Source organism: Oenanthe melanoleuca, chromosome 4A (assembly GCF_029582105.1).
Source record: "Oenanthe melanoleuca isolate GR-GAL-2019-014 chromosome 4A, OMel1.0, whole genome shotgun sequence".
In the NCBI taxonomy this organism is placed as follows: domain Eukaryota; kingdom Metazoa; phylum Chordata; class Aves; order Passeriformes; family Muscicapidae; genus Oenanthe; species Oenanthe melanoleuca.
In genome coordinates, this window is record NC_079338.1 from 6,497,637 (window position 1) to 6,510,927 (window position 13,291).

At 37.9% G+C, this 13,291-nt stretch overlaps 1 protein-coding gene across 5 annotated transcripts in view; it reads left to right on the top strand.

Annotated features, from left to right (window-relative positions):
- The window catches only part of AFF2 (ALF transcription elongation factor 2), a 334,567-nt gene that overhangs the window by 245,972 nt on the left and 75,304 nt on the right, over positions 1 to 13,291 (top strand). For all 5 annotated transcript variants that reach the window (XM_056491312.1, XM_056491315.1, XM_056491314.1 and 2 more), the window contains exon 9: positions 6,535 to 6,572. In XM_056491312.1, coding sequence (XP_056347287.1) covers positions 6,535 to 6,572 — 38 coding nt within the window. The remainder of the gene's footprint in view (positions 1 to 6,534; positions 6,573 to 13,291) is intronic.

Consider the following 13,291-nt stretch of genomic DNA (forward strand, 5'->3'; position numbering starts at 1 on the left):
ACCATAGTCAGTACTGTCAGAACACTAAATCTACTAGGTTTTATGAGACATTGGTTAGCATTTTTAAATTAACTTGACAATCACAGAATTCCAGGTTTGGAAGGGATCTCAGGAGATCATCAAGTCCAACTCCCCTGACAAGGAGAGTTACATGGAGTAGGTTACAATGGTTCATAGGACTGCAAAGCAGAATAAGTAGAATTTGTAATATCGTGTTACAATTTCTCCTTTGTCGGATTGAGGACTCAAAATTAGTACAAATAGTGACTTCTCATTAAGAGGATGTTTTTATGGGACAGGAAGACACTGTTTCAAGCCTCTTTCGTCAAGGTACAGTAGTATTGAAGTCTTAAGCAAGCATGTTATGTGAGTTATCTTTGCAGTAGGCAGCTCACTGACAGATAGCTGTAACAGTTTGTATTGTAAAGTTCGCCAAAGACATTGAGTAAACTGATACCTGTGTGGCAAAAGCAACAATGTTCACAGTGTCCACACTGGCTAATTTAAAACCAGCTCAGAGCTCAGATACCTCTACACAAACAGACAAGCACTCTTCAGTGTGCAGTGTGTAGCTCTTTTCTCTGTTTAAAAAAAATTACAGAATAGTTCTTCAAGAATTGAAATAGGCTACATTTGTTATTGCACACTTTCTTAGTTTGATTTACACTATTAAGCAAATGGAAAATAGGGTTTTGGAAAAAAATGCTGATAGAAACCCAAATATATCTGTGTTGTTGCTTAGTTCATGTTATCAGGGATGAAGGTGACTCCTAAACCACAGACACACTGGTTTAGATTGGGTCATTTTAACTCTTTTTTTTTTATTTGATTTGTTTTGTTTTACCCAACCTTTACTGCTATAATTGAAATGAAATTTGCAGTATTTCAAGTACTCCTGAGCATTTCTCTGTGAAGGTTACTGCATTGCTGAAAGCAATGATGGAGAACTCTCTGTGGTTCATACACAACAAAGGCTCAGTGAACCATTCTGATTTGCAGATATCACATGCTTGGTGACTTGATATTACAAAAAATGGGTTTTGGTTAATCCATTCCATACATTTGAATCCTAAATGAAAAATACTCATTTTTAAAACTGACATGAGGAGGAGAGTATCTTCTCCAGTGTTTTTGGTCCTAGATACAGTAACATTGGGCTTTTTGTCCTCCAGGTGAGACTGACTGGAAACATCACGCACACAATCTCAAATGCAAGGTTGCCAACTTCATGTCAAAGGCAATTAGCAAGAAAGAAATATAATCTCCTCTGTTCATGAGGGGACAGGTAGGGAGAGTAACCAATGAAGTAAAGAAGAAAAATGTATGGAGCACAACACATATTTATGCATACACATTATGGGTTAGGGCTTTCTGATTCCCAGCACAATTTTGGATGGTTTATTTGCTGTGCACCATGTTTTCCTCCTCCAGAGGAAATCCAGCTGTATTTAGCACCAACTGTATCATCAGAGAATCAGGGCACAGCGCAGTCGAAAGTTGTGGTTTTCAGTTGATTACTTAGGATCATAGAGAAGGCATTCTGTATAAATGGCATGGCATAACTCCCAAAACAAATTACAATCTAGGAGAAGATATAAACTATATATATATATATATATATATATATATATAACTTAACTAATGTGGAAAGTATCTTTGTTTTTACTGTACTGTTGAATTGAGTCTCTGAGGAATCTCTTCTATACCTACAGCACAGGAGAAGAGTGTGGTGGGTTGTAAACTTATTTGTGTAGTCAGTTGGCTGTTCACCCAAGCAGACAGAGCTGGTTAGAAACTGGGAAATAAACCTGAGTTAGAGTTGCATGGAAAAAGGGGAGCAGTTTGAGCATGAAGGTCTGCCTTCCTCTGCCAACACATTCGATGACATGAAGTGTCATCTGTCTCACCCTAAGAGATACTTTGAGGCTCATCAATTGTCTTCTTAGCTGGCTCACCAGTGTTTCTGTATCAAGAAGGTGAGGCCGCATCTTGGGAAAAAATTTTTGTCTAACCTCACTTTCTCAAAATCAAATATTTTCCAATGAAAATTCTGGATTTTCAGTTATGCAATGGAAAATACATATTTTCTTTGGATAGCAGGCACTTTTTCTGTAGCACTTCACCAAAAATATAATTTGCGTTTAGCAGACGCCAGCTATTTTACTTGGTTATTTTTGAGCTGTCTTCTTGTCAGTTCATTCATCTCTCATTTGTGATGTAGGAAAGTTGTACTGACTGGGATACTTTTTCTGCTTCATTCAATCCAAAAGCCAGTCAGGTAGTTGATAATGATGAATATAACCATCATTTTCACGTTCTGCAGTTCTTGTTCACAATCTAGAAGTAGTTTGTGCTTATTCCCGTGTTTAATCTTTTGTGGAATAATTAAATGCCTTCCAACAAAGTAAGTTTATGGGTAAATCCACACTACAGAACAAGTAGAGCACAGTGCAAGTTCCTCTTCAGCTAATGGTAAAACAATTAGCACCAAAATCAGGTGTAGAGGTAGGAGTCATTCACAGCTTCAAGAATCAGGGTAAAACATCCCTGGGCAAGAATTTCTGATGCATAAGCCTCTGTGTCTTACTGCTTTTCACACGTTTCTCATCTTCTTCCTTCTTATTCAATACTGGAGTCAGCTGTTGAAATAAGGTCTTAGGGAACAGAAGCACAATTATTGAGAGACCATGATTGTTTAAAAAAAAATTAGAATTACAAATTAAAGTGGAATGATTGTCTGGTTCATTCTGACTTCCATTTTCTAATCATCCTAAATTATTTTTAATGCATGTTTTCAAGCTCAAAATTAGCAAAGGTCCCATGATGTAACTCTCCTAACACCCATTGAATATTACATTATACCAGTCCAATTTCATTTCAATCTCTGGCAGCAGCATCTGTCACTCAGGGCACATATATGGGGGTTTAGGGACCTCCTACCTGTTCTGTTTCTAGCTAGTACTTTTAATACATTGAAGTTCAGGAGTCATTGTGAAGTTAAAATCAGTTTCTTACTTGTAAAGGCCTAGGAATTTAAGATAAAGAAATAACTCTTAAAACATGTTTGTCTTTGAAATATCTTAAATTAATAATCAAAAGCTTGCATCAAGTCTAAAACAAATCAGACTCAGTCATAAAGATGAGAAACAGGAATTATTAACTGAGTAGCGAGGTTGATGGAGGCTCAATGAGATCATTTTGTTCAAAGATTAAAGGCGATGAACACTGAAATAGTTGAGGAGGATGGCTACGAACACATCTGACTAGAGCTGCTAAATTCAGTAATGATCAAAAGTTAATTATCAAAGCAGAGAGAGCTACTCAACACAGAAAATTTGAGTCAATAGCTAAGCAGCTGAGAAAAGAAGTAATTTGGAAGAAGTATTTTCCTATAATGAAGTCATATAAAAGACGCACATTTCAAAGAAACCTGCCTAAAACAAGATTGCATTCTTCCTGATCAGAGAAAAATAATTAGCTCTAATTGATAGACCTGCTGCACACCAAATATTTTCAAACAATATGTTTATGCATCAAAGCTTAATGTGTTGAATTACTCAATGTCACTTTGATTTTGCCTTCCATTATCTTCTGCCACTGGGCATGTTCATATCGCAACAAATACGCTTTGAAAAATGAATGAGCAGCACCTACAAGACAAATAAAAGCAGAAGGACAGATCCTGCGTTTCTTCCTCAGACTAAATCCCTGATGTATTTTGTGCTGTGTCTAACATCACTGTGATCCCACTCAAAGTGAATCCTTTGTAATAGGAAATGACCAGTTGCCTAATGATCCAGCATTAAACTGGGCTGGCCTGTAGATTAACCTAAGCACTTGCAGTGGTTTTTCAGTTTTGTATAAGTAAGCATGTGTATGAAGGACACTGTTCCTCCAGCATGTGCCTTTTCTTAAGAGTTAGTGAAGTACCTGTTTCTGGTAACAAAGGGAAAAAAGAGGTGGAAATTCTCCATGTAAAAATCTAGGGAAAGATACGTGCTAGAATTTTCAGGTCCAAGAAAACAAAATGTATCTATAATTCTTTTTTCCTGAAGCTACTACATTTCTTTCAGGGTAAATGGCTGTGATCAACATAGCTAAGTGGTCAAAAATCAAACATGCAGTTTAGACTCTGCTCTTTGATATTCTGTGACTGACATTGCCAGTTCTCACTCTATGAAATATCTTCATCTTTTTTAATCTTTCATGTAAACAGTTTTGCTCACATTGTCATGCATGTGCTCTCCAGAATTTATTCTGCTGTACTTTATATTAAGTCAACTGCATTATCATGATTTACCTGTGATCCTAGATACTCTCCTCTCTGCTGTTTCCTCTTCTTTATCTGTATCTTGATACCTGTTTTTGTGTATTGATTTTTAAATAATTCAGGAGAAAATCTTGATCTAGATGCAAGTTTCACATGCTTGAACTCAGAATTGTTATAGTCCAGCTATTTGGTACATAGAAGAGTCAAGGAAAATACCACTCTACAGTAAAAAAATAAATCTGACATTGTGGAACAATGTTTATGAGCTTTAAAAATAATTTTAGTTTCCTGCAGGATGGGACTGAAACTTGGCTTTTAGTGGGAAGCTTGGGAAACTGAAATGCTATTTTTGGTGGTGTTTCAGTTCATTTAAAATGGAACATTTGTGTGTTGTTACATGTAGTTTATTACTTAGAAAGTTTCTTAATAGCATGCTTCTGACTCTGCATTAGCATATGGCCACTGAAAAAGGGAGATTTAGGAGAGAACTATTGGAAAGAGACACAATCAGATTATCTCACTTTTGAGGCAAGGACCCCATTTCATCATAAGCTTGTTTGAGAAGGCATAATTAGGCTTGGGTTTTTCTCAATTACTTGTGCAATCTGAAGTTGAGCATTTCCTGAGGTATTTTATTTAAGTGTTTTATTTAGCACCCCTACTATACAATTAGTATAGTTGATTCCTGTCATGCATTCATTGATTTATTCTTTAGATGCAAAATATAATCCAAATGAAACAAAAACATTTTTCTTTGCAAGCTGAGAGTCAGCCCAGAGGATTGCTGTTGCACTATCCAAGCTCTCACAAGCTCTCACTCTTTCTCCCAAATTTTAAACTCATTGTTAGGGATTTCCATGGATTTAAACACAGATATTATCTTCGCTATGATGGGAGGCAAAAGTACCAAAACAGCGGGTATTTTGAAAAACTAGCCCCATCATAGAGCCCAAGGGAAAATTAATTCTGGCAAATTTGGAGCCCACTTATGCAGATCCCAGAGGTTTCAAAAGTTTTTCATTAGTTTTATATTGGCTTATATGAGCATTTCTCTGAACCACTAATACTCACACTTCTTATGTAGGAACCATTTTATTTCCCCGCAAGTATATCAGAGGTTAAGGTTCCTCACCATAACACTTCTAAATGTCGGCAGGTTTTGTAAAAATGCCTCTGCAGGTAATCAGGCACTAGAACTTTCCTTAGTATCAAGGGTTTATGGATCAGTTGCCTTAATTCTGCCTTTCGCCACTCTCTGTGCTTGTAATCTTACCAACCATCTGACCACTTTCTACATGTAAACCTATTGCATCCTTGTTCTGCAAACACCAGGAGGAATTCTCCAAAATGATAGAACACTAGCTTTTTCTGCCAGTGATATTTCCAGCCCTCTTCCTTTAAAATATTATTTACCTGTTCTGAACAAAACAAGAGTGGGATGTAAGGTCGTTTCAGATTACATAATTATGCCAGAGAAGCATTAAAGGGAAAAGTCTCCACTAACATCTTGAGCGGCTTAACCAGTGTGATAGACTGGCGCGGCGCTGCCATCGGTGCCCCCAGCTGTGTTGCTTAGCAACATTTTAATTCAAGAAGAATCGAAGGAGATGAAATCCCTGTGGAGAGGGAAACAGAAATAAGAGGGCCGTTGACAGATGATCTGAGTTGTTTCTCCTAATATACTGTGAAGATCACTGGCTCTTTTCATGAATGATAAATGGACTGTACACAGATCAATGGGTTCAGCAATAAACTGGAACCAGGCTCCATGTCTGAGGTGGTGCAGGCTGAGAGGCCCAAAGATTTACTCATTTAGATGATTTGGAGTGTTTTTTCTTAAAGGTTTCACAAGAGGAAATTGATCTGAACATTTGGTCATCTCTTGCCCTTTTCTGTTGCTGGTGAATAAAAACAGTTTTAGAAATTGAGTCTGTTCTTCCTTCTGTTTTTTCCTCTTGTTATTCTTTCTCCTGATGGGGACAGATAACTTGTGACAAAGGGGCCAGACCTCTGAGTGGGAAATGAAGTACCAGCCCTGAATGAGAGGTTCCTAAAGACTGGTGGCCACTAAAAATAAACAAACCCTGCTGATATCACAAATTGGGGCTGGAACATTTCACACCCAGCACTGTCTCTCTGAATGGTCCTACAGCCTGTGCCACAGCTCTGGGATGTTGCTGGTGAAAAGCTCCCATGAGCTGATGTTTGCTTGCTTTAGTGTGTGACTTAATGATTTGTTTCCCCCACCCCTCTTGTGTTTACAGGCTGCCGAAAAGACAAAATTGAGAAACATTCCTGTAAAGTAAGTTATTTTTATATCCCTTTGAAAATGCAAGTTTAACAGCATTGTTGCATACAGTGGCTAAAAAGACAGTAAGAAGGGTGATGAAGGAGGTAATAGAGTTCATGTTGCCCCTAATCATAGTAGTAAAAAGGTCAGTATCATTGAGGAAAGCTTTCAGTTTCTCATGTGATTTCTCAATGATTACACTCGTCAAGTTTTATTCCGTTTCCATAAATTAATGGGTTGCCCATGAATAGCTGCCAAATAATCACAATCATACTCAATACATAGTGCTTCCAGCCTTGGGGAGGTTTGTACATGCTAAAAAGATTATGATTTTTAATTGCAATCCTCGAGAAGGTCTGATGGGGGAAATAACTAGGAATGTGCCAAGTAATTTCTAGAAACAATATTTTCCACCGATGTATGGGGTCTTTGCCATCCTGTTGATTAAGAGCTCTTTCTCCCTTTGTGCTTGCCCCTCTCTTATACCATACACACATGCACATTTCTGCTCTTTGCAGCAGGGCTTTGTAAAGAATGAGCAAGCTACCAGGGAGCAATTTCAGGGGCATTTTATGATAAGTTCTTAAATCTTAGGGCACTAGTGGCAACACTCAACCATATATCATTGAATTAAGAAAGGTGCTGTATAGATGTCCTGGGTCTTTGAGAAAAGGCATTTTCAGTTAAAGCTAACAGCATCAGTTGTTAAACAGTTATTCTGTTTAAATAATTAATACTTCAGTCCTAATGGGCTTTTATGTACCAATGAAAACATATATTTTTACTTCAGTAGGTTATCATAGCAGTTTAACTGCATCCTAGTAACTGTATATTCCTGTTGCAGACAGAGTTCTTGTTTTTATAGTAGTTTGCTGATCTTGCTGACTTCTAGACTGGGGTGGGTTTTTGTTTGTAAGAACATGCTCTGACAGGACTCCCTGATCATTGTGTTCTAGCACACATAACAGAAGAGTCAGTTCTATCTGTCACTTGGATTCCATCATATATAGTCATTCACACCTTATAAAGTGAACACAAAATGTGTATGAACACTCTTTGGAGTGATTAGGTGATATGTCAGATGACCATAAATCACTCTCTCTTTATGTTTCATTCAGTCTGATAAAAATTAGAAATAGGATCCAGCAGGGACCTGATAGCATGTGAAACTTGTAATAAGGCAAGGGACTTTTCTTGTATATAGGGCTAATTCAAATTCAGTTCAAGCTGAATTAAAGTCATTGTTAGCTGGTGGTTGTTTAATAGAGAGTGAAATGAGCTGTGTTTCACCTCACATTATACAGGATCCAGGAGTTGCAAGGTGATGAAATTCATGGGGAACAGATCCAAAATAATCATTTATCATTTATACATTTTTTTTAATATTTTGAGTCAAATTCTCAAGAATGACTTAACTGAATTGTATCTTCCACTTACAACAGAGACATTGAGCGCTGCAGCATCATGTCTGTCCCACTGATGACAAATTAATCCACCAGAAATATTTGGGAGTTTGGGGGGAAAGGGTGATTTAGGTTAAGTAATTTTTATTGGACTTGAGTAAGGGTAACATTTTGAGAGGGAAGAAGGCCAGATGGACAGTCTCGCTCTTTCCACCTACATATGTGTATTTCACCCTGTCATGTTTCCCCCAACTGGTTGTTTAACTTCTTGACTATGTTCATGGTGGCAGCTTCAATTAGTACCCTAGGGGGATCCATTATATGTATTAATTACACTATGCATAGCAAAACAGCTGAAAAATCTGCCTAGTTTTGTTCAGTGGCATGTAACTACTTAAGGTACCTGTATGCAGTTATCATTGTATGCTAAAGCTCTCAGGGCAGAAGAAAGAATAGTGTCTTTAAGATAGCTGTAGTAGCCATGGATTGCATTTATATAAGTGTCAGAGCCACACTTGGTAGAGCTCAGGCTTGGCCAGCTTTTAGTTGCTGCTTTTGTAGCTCTCAAATGTCAAGGAGAATTTCAGTTGAATTTTAATGTTCTTCAGCTATGCAATGTAAAGTTAGTGGCTTCCATTGTCATAAGGGCTGAAAGCTGTACAGATTTCTTCTACCATATGTGACTTATCACATACATTTTTTAAAACACATTTTTATTATTAAGACATATGTGATAGTACACTTCTTCAAATGTGAATTGCTTTTGGCTAAAAGCCATGCACTAATAAGTAGAGTTGAATCTAACTACATTTGACATCTGCTGTAATATATATTTTTTTACATATATAAATATATATATAAAATTTTCACAGTTTTCATTAGCATAAAAAATTTCCTTGTTTTTACCTCATGCTGACATAGTTCTTGTGTTTCAAAACTGGCAGCAGAAATTACTCCCTTTTAAAGACTGTAGGTTATATAAAGTCCTTAGACAGAGCCAATAGTGCCACTATTTAATGTATTAGTTTAGGAGCATAATGAAGATTTCTATAGAAATGGTCTCTTTACTTTCCATTGCTCAGTTCATTAATGTTGCTGGTGTAATGTTTGGTAGGAATTTTACTGTTCTTTTATGTTCTCTTGAATTCCTACAGCATTAAATAAGGTGGAAATACAAGGAAAGTGGGAAAAACAAGAAAGTTTTCTTATTGCAGTTCAGTAAGGCAGATGGTTTCTCAATGTCCAGGTGTGTGTTGGTGCTCAGACTATCTTGTGGGAACTTCCTGATGGCCCAAGTAGGTGCAGTGGCACTTAGCTCCTTCAGAAAGACTTGGCTTCAATTCCATGGTGCTTGTAGTACTGAAAAGCACAAGGTATCCTCAGAACTCATCTTTATGTATTGGTAACATAACATTGGTGACATAATATTGCTATAAATAAGCACCCAGAAAATAGCTAAGAAATCTATGTATCTGCAGGACTGATTTTTTTTTTTTTTTTTTTTTTTTTTTTTTTTTTTTTTTTTTTTTTTTTGTGAAAATAGTGTAGTTAGCTTTTCCAAAAGCATGAGACCCTTTTCTGTTGGTGTATGATACCAAAGTGGGCCCCATAACTACTGAATCGATTACATTTAACTGATTTATGCTCTCCTGACCTTGTTATGTAAGGAGCATTTGCTTTCTCCCATTGGTTTTATCCATGTTTACACTGAGAGTCTGTGGTACAAAAGGGATTTCCTGGATGTAAAGTCCTACATGCTTATTTACTTGCTGGTCCTTACCAAGCTGTTCCTATCCCTGCATCTGAAAAAGGTCACATGACTTAAACAATTTCACTCTGGAGGGTTTATTATTTCTAAAGATCTCTTACATGAGAGATGGTTTTGAATTAGGGCACATCAAGAGAAATGAATCTTTTATATACCCTGTTATTTGATGCAAGAAGGGAGAAACAGTGATATCATTAAAACCTCACAATAGCTTTGTTCTGAAACCCAGATTTGTTTCCAAACTTGTGTAGACAATAGGAGCTCACATCAGCATAAAACTTAGAGGAATCATGTTCATGTTGACTTGGATCGCATCACTTGTCCTGAGGTGGGTTGAGCTGCAGGATCCCCCATATCCCAAGTAGTCCTCACTCTCCAAGTACAATGCACTTGGCTTGGCAGCCTCTACATTAATGTGGACTGGAGGTCAACCAGCCCAGTGCTTTATCTCTGCCAGCAGTAGAAGTTAGGAGGCAAAGAACAGCGATGACGGAGACATCCTCCATGGGGAGTATCCTCCAACCTTCCTGCACACAGCATTTTGCACTTCCAGAAACACACACCCTGTGTTTAGGAGGCACCAATGGACTTACTTTCTATGAAAAGTCTTTCCTGAACTCAGTTTATACCTTCTGTCCCCACAATGCTGTGTGACATTGAGCACCATAGTGTGGGGGGGAAAAGTCTTTTGTTTGTTTTAAACACTTTTCCTCATATTTTCACTGGAATCCACTCACGTAGTTATTCTTTCAGTAAAGAGCAAATGCTTAGTCGCTGTTCTTCATTCCTGCTATTACATCCCCCTGTTGTATGGACCAAGGAGTCTTCCTACTCCAGATCCACTAATAATGTGGATTAGCCCACCAGAGAGCTATACAGACACAAGGCAAGTCTCTCTGTGATTGGAAAGGAAGACTCTATGTCTGCTATGCTGGGCAGTGTTAGAGAGATAAACATGTTCTTTTCAGGTTTTCTGTACAAGGAGATGAGCTATTTGCATGGCAATGCCCTTCCGACTACAGACTGGATATAATGTCACTCTAAACACATGTCACAAGTTACAGTCGTTTGTGAAAATGGCCAGATGGATTCCTTGGGAAAATGTGGGCAGGTAAAAGAATGATTTGCCTAAAACTTGATGTCATCCAAAACTATGAAATACAAGGGTTTTTTAAGAAAGAAATTAGAATTTTAAATTGAAAATGAATGCAATTAAGAGTGTAGTCATGTAGTCCATGAAATTCTGTAGAACTGTGAAAATATTGGATGCGACTTCTTGCTTCAGGGAAGAAAATATTGCCTTCCTTGAGTGTCCTTTATACTCCTTTCTTTTATAGTCCCTTTTAAAATCTTCAGTAGAAAGTAATGACATTTTCCCCAAACACCTGCATATGTTTAAATCTGCTGTAGTTTTAATGACTTCCAGATACATGTTTTGAGATTATAGCTTGTGTTAAAATCCCACTGCTTTTTATCTTTTCAAAATATATTTGTTTTCCATCAGCCACAAGTTTGTTAACCAGAAGGATTTCTAGTGTTTATTGTCTTTTCCTGCCATAAAATTCATCTTCTCCTCTGAAGAGCATCTGACTTGACTTGGTATGGTTTTCTGTCCCAACCATCATTGGAAATGCAATCCATTAACATTTGATATCTTGACATTTCAATTGACCTCTCATTTGCAAAGCGCAGTGGTATTTTTCGTGGCCTTTTCATCCTTGATTATACATGGGATAGGAGTGCCTGTTTCTCCTGACTGCACTTTAAAAATATCTTTGTTTTACCAGCTGGAGTGGCACCTTGGTTTTGCCTCCCTGGCTAGACCTTATTCTTCATGGAAAGTCTGAGGTCTAAGCAAGTCATGCAGAGCCAAAGGATTTTCTTATTGACTCACTAAGCGGGAGGGTGAGCAGGTCAGGCGCCAAGGGTCAGTTAATGCATGCAGCAATAGCAGTAACCATAAACAGATCTCCTGCTCCCACTGGCAAAAATGCAGGCCAGTGGGCTGGCTCTGAAAGTTGTTTTGTTTTTGACCAGCCAGATCAGGCACTTGTACCCAACAGAAATAGGGAAGAGGCAGCATGTTATTGGTACACATGGAGCTCTTCCACTGTAGGGTATCTCTTGGCCTGTGTTTAAAAAGGGGTGAAAAAAGTGTTTCATGACAAGGTTGAAAAAGCCTCCCATTCATGGATAATTGTATGGGAGGATGGCCACATATATGTATGAGTAAGAGAGCAAATTTAACTTCGATATAAGGAAAACATTTTTAATATGAGGATGGTGAAATACTGTCACAGGTTGCCCAGAGAGGTGATGGATCCCTCTTCCCCTGAAAACGTTCAAGGTCAGGTTGGACAGGGTTCTTGGCAACCTCATCTAGTTGAAGCTGTCCTTGTTCAATGCAGGGGGGTTGGGCCAGATGGCTTTTATAAGATCCTTTCCAACCCAAACCCTTCCATCGTTCTGTGTATATATATGTATACTTACATACATGGATACATAGGCACCTGTGGGCCATAGGTACCTATGGACATTTGTCTATATGGACAGGACATTTGCTAAAGGATTTAAACCAGTTTTAAAGAAACAAAAAACCCTGCTATAACTCATTCTCAGTGAACCTCTCAAGCAGTCTCCACATATCACCTGTTTATCTCTGACTTTAAACCTTCCTTCCTCACATTTCTCTTCAGACTATTTCTGGCAAACTACTAAATCAGAAAGCACCAATTCAATTAGTTCTACAAATCCATTATAACATAGTGCCTAAACTGCCTGCCCATATTCATTTCTCAAAGAAATCCATTCATATTTATGTTTTAATACTTTAAGATTAGCATGCAAAAGCACTCAAATCTCCAGCAGAAATCCAGGAAAAATCCTGCTCATAGGTAATTATAGACAATGTTCTTTAGCCCCAGATCCTCCTAGTTTGTCCACTGTAGCATCCTCACAGGTGCAATGATTGGTTAATGGGATTGGTTTATTGCACCAGCAATAAAGCCCCTCCAATATTTCACAAAATCCCCAAATGCCCCAGACTGCCAGCTGGGCTCCGTGGTGGAGCCTGTACAGACCCACCACGCTCACAGCAGAGTCGGCACCTGCAGTGTCGCTCTGGAACCAAGAGGCACAGGCTGCTGCTGATTTCCAGTGAGCTTTCTTTAGGGGCTGCATTTCCTCAGCAGAACAGGAACTCTAGAAATGTTGTAAAGGATTACTTTACTCTCATGAGTTAAAGGTTAGTGTTGGAAATGGATTATAGAACTCCTGCTTTTCAACTGTTAGCAAAGAAACGCACATATTAAATCTTTTTGATGATATTGCATTAATCCCTAAATACTGATTTTTATGTAAATTTTGACTCTTGCAAAGCTCCGGCAATTCAGCTATCCCCATGTGGTTTTATCAGAGTTCAGTTGCTCCTTTAGATCTTTTTTCCTTTTTGCAGTACCATTTGCTTTACTCCAAAATCATCACAGCAGCTAGAAGATGTAGTACTTTAGACATAAAATAATACATCTATTTAATATTTTACCTTTATTTTCTGAATTTGT